At 33.4% G+C, this 13,565-nt stretch overlaps 1 protein-coding gene across 1 annotated transcript in view; it reads right to left on the reverse strand.

Annotated features, from left to right (window-relative positions):
- Positions 1-1,058: 1,058 nt before the first annotated feature.
- The window catches only part of LOC129228110 (fibrillin-1-like), a 28,368-nt gene continuing 15,861 nt past the window's right edge, over positions 1,059-13,565 (reverse strand). Inside the window, exons 7-12 of the mRNA XM_054862751.1 lie at positions 13,150-13,293; positions 11,015-11,084; positions 9,221-9,276; positions 6,344-6,443; positions 5,959-6,031; positions 1,059-1,548 (exon numbers count right to left, since the gene is read on the reverse strand). Coding sequence (XP_054718726.1) covers positions 1,318-1,548; positions 5,959-6,031; positions 6,344-6,443; positions 9,221-9,276; positions 11,015-11,084; positions 13,150-13,293 — 674 coding nt within the window. The 3' untranslated portion in view covers positions 1,059-1,317. The remainder of the gene's footprint in view (positions 1,549-5,958; positions 6,032-6,343; positions 6,444-9,220; positions 9,277-11,014; positions 11,085-13,149; positions 13,294-13,565) is intronic.

Raw genomic sequence — 13,565 nt, forward strand, 5'->3', positions numbered from 1 at the left:
AAAATTTGACAGTGAAACACTCCAAGATGTATTTAGATGTGTGTCGCGTTACGAAAGGAGCACACATTGAACATTTGTGAGTGAAAAGAAACTTGGACAGTTTATCTTGGTTTTTTTATGCATGATTTATGGTGCTAAAAGCAATATTTTATGAATTATAAATTTTTACAACCGTGAAATTCTTCTATGCTAGCCCTGTATTTTATTGCAAAAGCTATTCATTACATGAATTTGGTGATGTAACAAATATCAGTTTTCTATTTGCGATTCAGAAGGGCATTGTCTATCGAATTTTCTGTTGGGCGAAAAGGAATTCATAATATTCGGTGAAATGCATTGAGAGTTTTTGAAGGCTACATAAAAAAAATTTCACTATGATTTTTAAAATGTTTTTAAATGAATATAATGTAAAATTGTATGTAGCAGCTTATTATAAGAAAATGTTCTCCTTCTTGTCAATTTCCGATAGTTTTAAGTTGCAATATTTATGCCGAAATATCACGATGTCACTGCAGAAAAATATTAGATACCATAACTCAAATTTAAAGAATAGATGAATTTTGGTCTATTGGATCATGGGCGCCCATATGCAAATTTGTAACGCGGGAGGGGGGAGCTCAGATATTTTCCCCATGGTTTAGCAGGATATTTTCCACATGGAAATTGATTTTAGTACATATTGGAGTCATTAAAATTTGACATATTTAATAACTTATTCACTAACGGCTACAGAAGAAATGTTTTTACATTTTTTTCAATGAAAAAAGTACTAAAAGCAAGAAAGTTCTCATTTGTAAGGGGGGGGGGAGGTTTGAGCCCTACTTGCCCTCCTCCATATGGGCGCCCTTGTACTGGATATTTGTTGAGCAAATTTATTAAAAAGTGCAAATAAAGTAAGGATTTGCAGTAAAAAACAAATTTTTCGTTGGTCGGAATTGGGAGAGGAGGGGGAGGGGGTTATGTCTCGTTATCCCCAGGTGACAAATAAACCCTCTGGATTTATTTAATTCATAATGCAGGTGAAATAAGAAGACAAAACATCCAATTTGTACGTTTAAATGAACTTCGTGCATAGTTTATTCTTAATAATGTCAAAATAAATATTAATACATTCAAATTATACTAGTTTACGCATTATTAGTCATCCCATGCACATTGTAGTTTCTGAATTCCTGAGATAATTGAACTGTAACACAAGTTCATAAAGAGAAAAACTACAATTAACTTGGGTTTCTTTGCACACGCCTAACATGATTTATGTGAACCTGTGACACCATTGGCATAGAAGCAATGTCCAGTTTTTTCAATGTGCATGATTTAAATGTTGTCGAAGCTTTTATTCGTGTAATGAGCTTCTGTTCGTCTTTCATGTCTAGTTTCTGGTCGTCGACGTCCTTGGGGGTCAGGAGAAGTATCTTCGTCGTTGCTTCGAACCCTGGGAATTCTAACTGGTCTCGTTTGTTCTTCGGTCCCTCTAGTACGTTCTTGTACCCTTTCGACATTTGCTTCTTCTTCAACAGCTTGTGGAGGTCGGTGTGCGAATCGAGACTAAAAAACAGTTATCAGAACTTTATAAGGTAAAGCTAAACTTTTACCTGAAGATTTTATAGTTTCGCAGTACTGAGAGATAATTTTGCTCTAGTTAAAACTCAAGAAATAAACGACATTTATTTATTTTGAAACTTATATGATAATTTTCTTAGCTTAGCTTAGTTTTCTTAGTTTTAATGTTATTTTTCTTTCGAGGAGATCAGCTAACTTTGTAGGTTTTTTATGCATAAAAAACAAACGAGTTTTGTGTTACTCCTTTTCTTCCTTTGTAAACCATAATTTTTTTAGTTTCATTTATTAAACTTTTAATTGACACTGTCGACTGTTTAATGAAGAATGTAGTTTTTTTTTCCTTATGCAAACTAAATTTTCTTATTTATTGTTTTCAGCATCAATACTTAACTTTCTAATTACAATTTAAATTCAAATTTACTTGGAAACTTATTATTTTTTGGAAACTTAATTTTTCTCCATACTCTGCTTGTGTTCTTAATTCAATTGGTTATTACTATTATAGTGTTGGTAATTATTATAAATGATCTGTTATTTTATTTTACCAAAACCTTAAACCTTTCATGTCCTCGTTATTAAAATTTATCAGTTGAATCTCTATGAAAATCAGTGATTACCAATTTTCACTAAATTTTACCATTCTTTTTTTCCAGATAAGTACTTTTCGAAAAACATCTCTTTTCAAATTTCGTAATTTCCAATTTTGTATGAAGCAAGCTTCTCGAAAATTTCTAGTAGCGTAAAAAAAAAAAAAAAAAAAATCTGCATCATTTGCGGAATATTGTGTAAATAATGTCTTTAATTTGTAAGTTTTATGCGATGACGGCGGTATTGTTTCCATAAAATACAATAGTCGCCTTAAACTCAATCACATTTCACAAGGATCAATAAAATATGTGTTCTTACTTACGTTGTCTGATCAATAAAAAAGTGATCACAATTTAATAAAAAACAACTATGTGCTCTTTTCCCTCAAATGTCTTTTGAAACATAGTCCGCATTATGTGTAAATTCCAAATATCTTTTTTTTTTTTTTTTTTCTGTGTTGAAACCCATGCTGGAAGCCATTTTTGGATACATCCTTCAAAACCGTACAAACCATCACACGCAACCATTTCGTCGGGAATCAGCAGAGCAATCTTGAAGTAATTTACGCACAAAGACGTTTGTATTTGAACTGAGTTTGATTGGAGCGAATAGAATGGCCATTCTTTCTGATAGTTTTATTACGTGATTTGACTATTTCTTCTCACTTTTACAATAGGAGTGTTAATCTGCAAATTCCCAGTATAGACTGAAAACCCGTTTTTAACACTTTCAGAACAGTGTTCCAGTGATCCAAATGTGCTCTGCTAAAACGAAAGTTAATGAAATGTGCTCCAAATGCTCCGAATGTATAGTTTTAATTATATTTCTTAAACGTAAAAATTGCTATAAAATTTTAGAAGAGATTGGGGGCACATTTGAGAACAGATTGATAACAAATTTGGTTTCACAAGCGAAATTATAGTTTTCTTTCGTAGAAATAAAATTTCAACTTCCCAGTCAATAGAATCTTTTAATATCATACCACTTGAAGTTTACTTGTTGTAATGAGTCACTTTGACTTGGTTTAGCGATGTTACCAAGAAATATTTTTTTCCCTCTCTGAAAATCGTATATCGCACAGCGACGTGTGACATCTCCCCCTAGAAATGTCTGTTATATTTATAGCAAAATCAACTGGTATGAACAAAAAGTGCTGTAAAAATGGTGCTACAAAGTGTTGATAAAAAGGACATGCCTCAGCGTTCAGAAAATGTTTTCGAATGCGTACTCGAAAGTGTCAAAACACTAAAGTTGTCTGTTAGTGATCAAGGAGATGTTTTGAAAAGTGTTCCATAGTGTGCTTCAACCAGTTCGAAAAAAAGGGAACAAGTGTTCGTGTTTAAAAGGTTTGACTATTTGTAGTGTAAACAGGAATACTGCAAAACATTCAAAAAATCCACTTAACGTTGAAGTGATCCGCAATATAAATGGATTTAAGTAGAATTTAGAGAATTCGTGCAAACACAGAAATCTACACTTTACAGAACTCGTGCAACTGTTGCTTTGTTACACGTTAGATTAAATGTTGCATTTTTCATCTTGTCATTCTTCAAAGTTCTGGTGATGGACCGATAATTGCGAACTTTAACTTCAACCAAAAATATAAACTTTAACTTCAACCATAAACATGACTTTAACTTCAACCAAAAATATGAACTTTAACTTTAACTAAAAGTATGAACTTTCACTTCTACTTTACGATGAAGACAAAACAGCCGCCATTGCTCTCAGTCACGCGTTCACGTTTCCTTACTTGCTTCGTGTGATATCTGCCGTGCGCTGGCGGATATGAGAGCGACGCATTACGCTTAGAAATGTTTGCGGCCACTATTTCTTGTTTTAAATGTATGTTATTTACTTGTTTTATTGAACAAATGTTTAACTTTTTGGTTTGACATATTTTATCACAAAGAAGTGTTCCCTAGCACAGCAATGGTGCACTTAAGCGGTGCATCCCAACATACTTAAGAAGAAATAATTGTTTTATTCTAACAAAATCTGCTGCAAATTAATCCTGAAATATATTTTGTGAAACATTCCCATAACAGCATTATTTCTACACATTTCCTACCGTTTTGTAAGAGATACAGTTGTTTGTCCACCAATGTTTATAAAGGCGTAATTTTTCCATTCACACTGGTAAAAACCTATGTCAGCGTCCCCGTGTGTATATTTAAAGGAAAAGTAACACTATCGCTAACATTTTTAATTTTTAAATCTCATTTTTCCTCACCAATTTCGGTCACCCATAATTTTAGAACATTATTTAGCTAAGACATTTGTTAGAGATAAAGTTTATAAAGCACCACCGAGCGAAAAGCATTTTTCACCGATGTCTTTCCTGATATGATGCAAAAATATTATGCGTGCATCTTTTCTGAATTTTATGATTGGAATGAAAAATCAGGAACTGTTGCTAAATTTTCAGCTACTTAACTGCGAATTTTTAATGATAAAATCAACGACATTCATGTATAAATGACATTCTACTTGTAAGAAAGTTCTTTATGGTAAATTAAAAATTTCCTATTTTGCATGATACGTTACTGATTTCAAAGTGCACGGTAATATAATTAACTCTAAGGATTGGAGTTTATTCAAACTGGGCGGACCGTAACTGCATTAAAGCCGATACAATTAATAAACACGTTGAGTCAATCTGTAAACTGGAAGTTAAAAATATTTTTACACCAGTGAAAAGTCTGCATTCATGCAACTTGTAGCAATTGATGAAACTTTTTTGTATAAATGATTTTACAGGATAATAGATGAAAATCTGTGAGTTCACGAAATATTCCATGGAAATAATCAGTAACGTTTCAGAATTTGTTTAGTGATCCCCCTAACCCATTTAAGAAGAATTTTATTTATCTTGATAAAACATAATGTCGATATAACTGAACAAAGGACAAAACAAAAAGTAAAACTCATTGAAAAGACATTTAGTAGTAATTGAGTTTTTTGCATTTGTTCGTTTTAACTTTCAAGTTGCAAAAAAATCACTAAAGCTTCCAAATGAGTCACAGCATTCCAGTTAAAAGTGCATGTATCCAGGGCGTACCTTACTGCAAAAAAAAAAAAAAATACGAAACGTCCCTTATTTTTTCCGCAGAACGTTTCGGGATTTCACAGGTTTTTAAAAATTTCCTAAGAAAATTAACTATTATTGTCACAAAGTTTCCTAAATTGCAATAGGTTGCACGTTGTCCATTGTAGCAAAAGCCTCAAAGCGAACACCAGAATTTAATTTGCTCAATCTCAAAAAAAAAAAAAAAAAAAAAAAAAAAAAAAAAAAAAAAAAAAGGCAACGTAAATTTTTTTAGCGATTTCTTTTAAATAACTTTTTCACGCTCATTATCTTAGCTAGTGCAAACATAAAATATCCAATTTAAAATTAGTTTTCCTTGACTCAAAAATGCTTAGAACTTTTTTCCGGGTAATTTAGACAGTTTTGACTTTCAGAACCAAGGACAAAAAACCCACTAAGGGCTGTTTTTACGAGTTTTTCAATAAAACTAAAATTGTGAAGATCCGATAATGTTTTTAGGGAGACATAGCTATTTCATACCCTATTTGAGAAAATTAAACTGGGTTTAAATTAAAATTGGAACGGTTTGCTATGTTTTTTTTTGCGTTCGAACCCCCCCTCCCCCCCCGACTGTTCCTGATCTCTTAAGTACCTCACTGCTAAATTTGGAAGAAATCCGATGTAAACTGTGAATTTTTATAGGGAACAAACGCACATATGTACATACGTATACATTTCTCTCTCTCTTTTTTTTAAATATATTTTTAGACAATACTTACCATTGCAGTTATAGCACTTTGTGTTCGCTGCATCTCATACTCGTTATTTTCACCTTTACTTAGTTTTTTGTTACTGAAATAGCAAAGTAAAACATATTATTTTTTTATTCGCATTATTTCGCTAATTCATAAAACAGAACCAATACCAACTGATAGTTAAAAATTGCTAATACAAAAAAGCTTGTTACTTTCGAGTCTAAATTATGTATTTCTGCCTTAGCTGTGGCTATAGGGCGGTAACTTACTGAAAATGTGTCTTTAGTTTATGATTACCATTGGTTTCTACTTTCCTCTGAAATTCAACCCATTCTCATAAGATACGAGTATAAGGCATTAGTCGTCTCTCCCTTCCAAAAAAAAAAAAAAAAATCATCAGTATACGTACCGTTTAAAAAGCTTGTAAGCGATGAAAATCAAGAGTAGCGAAAAAGCTCCTAGTGCACCACCAATGATTGAAGATTGCTGCTGTCCGGCTGCCATGGCACCTATTAAAACAAATAGCAACAAAAATTTAGATGCGTATTTATTAGTGAAATAAAACGTATGAAAGTACCAATTTACTATTTAACTTCTTGATATTCAATCCACTTGAAATGTCGACGTGAAAACATCAAAAGTGGTACATAAAGGGTACGTTCGACTTCAAGGAACGGTCGCACCGGTAGAATCTCAAGAGTGTGGAACTTTGACGTCAAATTATCCTTTGACGTCAATTACCAGCATTCGGAAATGTTCGGAGTGGTTAACTCGGTTGAAATCGCTCTCACCTACACTGTAAAAACGATTCAGAAACGTTTCTGGAAAATAACGGGCAGCTGATGTTTGTGTCCAATTACTGCCAGTAACATACCTTACAAAAACCAGTAACGTTTTTCGCTAAAACTCAGTAACCTTCCTGAAATTATCCCGGAAGCTTCCTAAAAAATTCAGAAATCTTCCCGCTTGAAGGGAGTCGTGTATCTGGAACTTTAGACTAAACTTAGGCAGGTATATCATATCTCGCCGCCTTCCTTTTTTTTATTAAGAAAGCTTCATAAGCCGCACTGTAAGCATGGCCCAAGCAAAGCCAGAACTGCAAGTACTTATCGCAAAATTTACTCTTTACAGTTCTTGCAATGCAACGTAGTCTATACTTATTCACTCCCTTACACTGTAAAAAAATTCCGAAACGTTACCAGTTATTTCCGTGGAACGTCTCGGGATTTCACACGTTTTCACCTATTTCCCCGTAAAAACAAGTATCTTTACAGAAAAGTTTCCTGAATCACTACAAGTTGCACGCGTGCAGACTTTTCACTGTTGTGGAAAATATTTTTAGCAACCAGTTTAATGATTGGATGAGCGTGTTTATTAAGTGTATCGGCGTAAGGTTGTTTACGGCCTGTCAAGGTTGACTAAGCTCCTAATGAGAGCGACAAAAGTCAATGGATAGCTACAGCTTTGCAAGGCAGGAGATATGGTTGGTTCCTTCTTGCATAGCTTTGGTCATAGTCGCTCTGATTTTTATGGAGCCTTCTTGGAAAATCTGAAAGGTTCTAATCAATAACACTAACCTACTTCATCTTTCTGGACGGTTCTAGAGACATGGCTGGCTTTAACAGGGGAGATTTCGCACTTCTTCAGAAAGTTTACTGACTTTTAGCGGAAAACGTTCCTGGTTTTTCCAAGATAAGTTACTGGAAGAAATTGGGCACATGAGCTGCCTATTATTTTCTAGGAACGTTTCTGTATCGTTTTTACAGTGTAGGGAGCTTAATTAGCATCGACCAACCGTAATGGAACTGAAGCCGATAGACTTTATAAATATGTTCAGTTAATCTTTAAACTGGGAGGTAAAAATATTTTTCACAACAGTGAAATGTCTACCTTCGTAAAACTTATAGCAATTCAGGAAACTTTTTGACAATGATACTTGATTTTTCCAAGAAGTGGATAAAAACCATTGATATCCTTAAACGTGACACGGAAATACTCAGTAACGTTTCGGAATTTTTTTACAGTGTATCTCTCATCACAGTCTTGACGTGGTTAGCTAGATCACATGGTATTTTTTGGCCAATTCGGGCGTGTTTAAAGTTTTACACTGTTTCTGATAAGAGCGCCGTCTGCTGTCGCACTAGATTAACCGCGTTGTAACCAAGAGTGTAGGAAAACAAAACTGTTCTTCTGGCCTAACTGGAAAAATACCAGCGCTGCTGTTACTACCGCAACCTGATCAGGCATGTTGTGTAATCGGTGATTGTTTCCGAACGCAGTCAAAGTGAAAGAGATTTAGAAGACGTCATAAGGGCACAAAGGCACAAAAAAAAAAAGTGACGTTTCAATCTTCAAAGAATCTGTAATGTCTAACGACTCCTGACATATTCGCGAACAGGGTTATCGTCATTTTATCAGTTAGTGAATTTATCAATGTGTCGAAAGTGTCAGTTACAGCCGCAGAAGCAAACAGTATGTTTGCCTCTGCGCAGACGCATATATCTTGCACAAGTCGGATTGGGTGTGATTATCTTTCTCATGGTTTTGTGGTATGTGTTTAGAAAATATGTAACCGACTTTGCCCCCAAGCACTGAAGTCCTTCCTGCTTAGAGGTAAAGTAATAAATTAGCATAATGGAGGTTCTCGCATTAAAATTCACCAAGGAAACATCTTGGATCCTACAACCCCATCAATCCACATTCGTACGTCAAAACATTCGTACGTCAAAACATTCGTACGTCATCAGGCAACCAAACAGATTGCGCCTCGACTATTTCACGCTTTTTGTTATGTTACTTAATAGAAACAAACTTTTAGAATTTTTGATAAAATCGCCGCAATCAATGAAATATGAAGTCACGAAGAAGTATTTAACTCCTTGTTGAATAGAAAGAAATATGAGGCTAAGCAGCTTCACACAAAGTGACTGTGCTATGCCGTCTTTAGGTATAATCTTTTTGTAAATTAGAAAGAAAAACATTGCATGTAGAAGCTCAGAAATAACAGTGTATTGATTTATAAAATTGTGTGGTTCGAAACAATATATATATATATATATATATATATATATATATATATATATATATATATATATATATATATATATATATATATATATATATATATATATATATATATATATATATATATATATATATATATATATATATATATATATTAATGCTTCTCAAAATTTGTTCCAGTTCATCATCATTTTGTATTATTTCCAAATTCATACAAACAAATTTCAGAGTTCAGAAAGAAGTATTTGCTAAGTATACTTACTTAGGACTACTTCATTTGTGGTGTTACATAAATATCCTGTGAATAACCCATGGCAGCTATTCGAAAATAAAAACAGAACCATAACTTACAATTTTGTTACATAAAATTTTGAAATTACAATCATTGAGACAAAAATGAATGTTTCATATAAATTTAAATGTTATGAAATTTACTCTATACTTTACTTTTAAATAAATAACTTGAAATTTTTATTTGAAAACTTAAGGTTTATATTACCAAAGTGTACCTATCGAAAAAAAAATCACTATTTTCAAACGCAACAACACGCACACGGAACACAATAGAGAATTGCTTTGTCTAAAACTATTCAGCTCTTAGCAAATTTTAAAGTTACTCTGGTATTTGGAGCACATACAATTACTATTGTTCGATTCCTGAGCCGTTCTGAGTGAGCAGGTGCAGAAAATAGATTGCCACTTCAATATTGAGTGTTAAATCCTGATTTTTTTTTCATTTTTGGACATTTATAAGAAAAATATGGTTCTTCACAAAACTTCATTAACAAAGGTAACATGTTCTTAAGTTATCAGTAACAAAGCTTATTATTTCTTGAACTAAGTAAAATGTTCTTCAAATAAAGAAAATGTATGCTCCACTATGACAATTTTTTGTTTTCATAAAATTATTTAAAGTATCATAACAAATGAATGGCTTAAAATAGGACTTCCTTGTTTTTTTTTCACCCCTTATATATTGTTATTTCTTCAGATGTGAATTTGAATCTTTAATTTTAAAACTTAAAATTTTAGTTTTTAAATTTTTGGGGAAATTAATACCCATGCTTTTTTTTTTCGAAAATAACTTTTCTCAACCACGCATATTTCAGTTACAAGCTGTCAGGAACTTACTTGCAGTAAATATGCAAAAAATGTATTTTTTTTTCCAAAGCAACTAACACTGTTTTTTTTTAAATTGATCTACCAGAGTTCAGTACACAACCCGTGCTCCTTCAAACATTAGAAATTTAACTTTAAATTTTTCTTTCCATTTGGTTCATAAAAAATTGCCAAATAATTATTTTTCAAAGCTGAACAATTTCATTTTCATTACTTATTTTTAAAATGCACAATATAGAATGAACACTATCTTCTCCTAAAGACCAAATGGAAGAAACTGATCTTTTCCGACTCAAAATCAGCACTCGAACGGTGTGACAAGACTGACGCAAGAAATTAATTTTCTTCTCCACTCACTCAAGATAACTTGTGCTCTCCACTGGATACCCGCTCTTGTCGTAATCGAGGGAAAAGAGTGGGCAAATGCCCTTGCAAAGGAAGCACGTCACCAAGATCAATCTCTAACAGCCACCTTCACAGACGTGAATGCTGTTGCCAGGCCAAGGATCTACGATCAGCTTTTCAGCAAGGCAACAATCCCTGACCTTACTGCCCAAGAGACCTCTCTTCTACAATAGCAAGGCTACACACTGGACATTTCAAGGACATAAAGATATTACCAATTAATAATAAATCCCATCCCATATGCAAGCGCTGTCCTCATTTACAACCCACCCCTGATCATGTTTTTAATTGTCACGCCATTATTCACTCCCTCCTCCAACTAGGAGCGTCACCAATTTAAATCCTGTACAGCCATCGGGCTCCAGAATTAGCAGATCTTGTTATCAAGACTTTTGGAGGCATCTAAACCTTTCGCACTCTGCACGTCATTAGGCACGACAACAACAACAAAAACAAAACAACAACAACACTATCTTATAACAAAGACAACTGATCAATAAGAAACAAAAAATGCAAATCTATAAAATCTTACTTGCAAGAGAACCCATCACTTCCAACTGGAATACATGAGCCATGGACACAAGGATTTGGATCACATACAGCTGCAAAAAGGTAATTGTATGGAGCTAGTTATGTATTACATACTAAGTAATAGATAATACAAGAGTATTTCTATGTGTAAAAGTTTACTGTATGTAGAGAAGTAGCAGATAGAAAAATAGTGAAAAAAATGAAAGCAATTTATTGAAAAGCAAAGAAAGAAAATGAGTCGCAAAAGAACATAGGAAAGCAAAAACCTAACTTGTTGTAAACTTCATTTAATTGCAAACAGTTTTCAAAAAAAAAAAAGCGCGTGACCATCTCATTTAAAAATGTCATTTTTTTTTTTAATTTAGAAGAAAGAAATGATAAAGAAACTATTAAAAATAACATCCAACACAACAAAAGAAATAGCAACTGATAAACCTTTTTTATATATACGTATATCACACAGTCGCGCTTAAATATATAGCCCTGGATCGCGTCTTAAGTAGCGACACGTTAGCCATTTAGGGGCTGAGCATATTTTTCTACCTTTGTCTGCTGTAATGAAGTAGCGTGCTTTGCTTCTTGATTGTGGGTTAACGTAGAGTTAATAAGAAACCACAATCAAGAAGTAAAACACGCGACGTAACCTTAGCAGATATAGGAAATGAGCGTCGTTCAGCCCCAAGATAGCGAGCGTGTCCCTAATTAATATGCGATCCAAGGCTTTACTTAAATATGCAAATATACAGGATCTATATTTTCAGATAGGAGGATAAATACTCAAATCAAAATGTTTTACAGATATTGCCTTAAAATTTCAATGGTTTTCAAGTTTATAAGAATTCATATTCAAGTTAATAAGAAACCACAATCAAGAAGTCAAACAGGCTACTTAACCATAGCATACATAGGAATAAACATTGTTTAGCCCCAAGATGGCGGACGTGTCGCTAATTAATATGCGATCCAGGGCTTTACTTAAATATGCAGTTATCCATGATCGATATTTAAGTACTGGACTGATGTTGCATTTCACTGAAATTTACACAAATTGTATTGCAGTCACCTTTTTTCATCTCAGTTTATGATATTTTTGCTGTTTTTTTTAAGTTAGAGAGAAAAAAAAAATGCTTCAAACATTAAGATAAATTTCAACTTGTTAAAAAATGAAAGACTTTATACACTTGATATTAATAGGTGCGTTATCCTGCTTTTTATTTGATTTAACAGATTTTCTTTAGCAATTGAAAATATACGATTTTCTTTTGCACTGATGTTATGATAAGATCATATAGATAAAAAATTTTGCGAGGAATTTTTCTAATGATGTGTTACACTTAAACCTATAGTGGTGGTAAAAAAAATTGCATTACCCGAGCCGCATAGGAGAGGAATATCATCCCGACTGCCCCAACACACAATCAAGCATCACGTATCCCAGATGATTTGGGGATGTGTTTCTGATCAAGGAGTTGGTGGGCTTCACTTTGTGCAAGGAACAGTAAACGCTCAGGTGCATATTGGCATTTTGGAGGAGAAATTGCTTCATACTATCCGGGATCACTTTACTTAGTTCAAAAGTCATTTTCCAGGATGATTCTGCTCCGTGCCATAGGGAAAAACTGGTAAGTAACAGTTTAAAAACCTTTATCCTGCCATTGAGACTGAAATTGACGTGGGGTTAAGTAATTTTTTTTCTCTAACTCACACCTAGGTTCAGAAATGGGAAAAATGAGCATGGGGTCAGCAGTTTGCCTTGGCCCGGAAACAGCACCGATTTACGTAAACAATTATCGGATTCCTGCAGTTAAATGTTTATTTCATAAGTTTGTTAAATTTCACATACATTCATCTTTAATCGGTCGACCAAAACTTCTCACATAATCTCATTGTTGTGAAAATGCGAGGGTGATGCAATTTTTTTAACCAGCACTGTATATTTATAGAAGTTTAGCTATACTAAAATCTGCAAAAGAAAAATATTTCTTAAAGATATTTTTCAAGAACCATAAAAATTACTCCAAAATGTCTTTACAAAACATTTTTGTTAGACAGAACGAATTATTAATTTCATTGATTTTCATAGCGTTTTGTTTCCAATATGAACACCCATAGCTTGTTTTGAAATGATTAACTTACGTATGCAGCCCTCTGTTTCTATATCGTTTTTGTCTTCTCGTCTATACCCGTCTTCGCAAAGGCATTGGTAGCTCCCGTAGGTGTTGACACATTTAGTGCTGTTCCTGTGAGGGCAGTACGTTGTATTCAAACATTCGTCGGTATCTGAAAAGAATGACGGATATGAATTAAACAACATAGTCTAGAGTCGAAAAAACTGGTTGCCCCAAAGTAGTCATTTAAACAAGAAATAACGCCGAAATACGTAACATCGATAATAACTGCAAAAATGTCATTTAAACGTGAAAATAACGCCGAAAAACGTAACATGGTTAATAGCTACAAAATTATGTCTGCGATGGAAGTCAAAAAAAAAAAAAAAAAGATTGAAGTGCAAATTTTTAAAAAATAAAATGCAAACGGATGTCTTCTAATGT

Source organism: Uloborus diversus, chromosome 8 (assembly GCF_026930045.1).
Source record: "Uloborus diversus isolate 005 chromosome 8, Udiv.v.3.1, whole genome shotgun sequence".
NCBI classification, from domain to species: Eukaryota; Metazoa; Arthropoda; class Arachnida; order Araneae; family Uloboridae; genus Uloborus; species Uloborus diversus.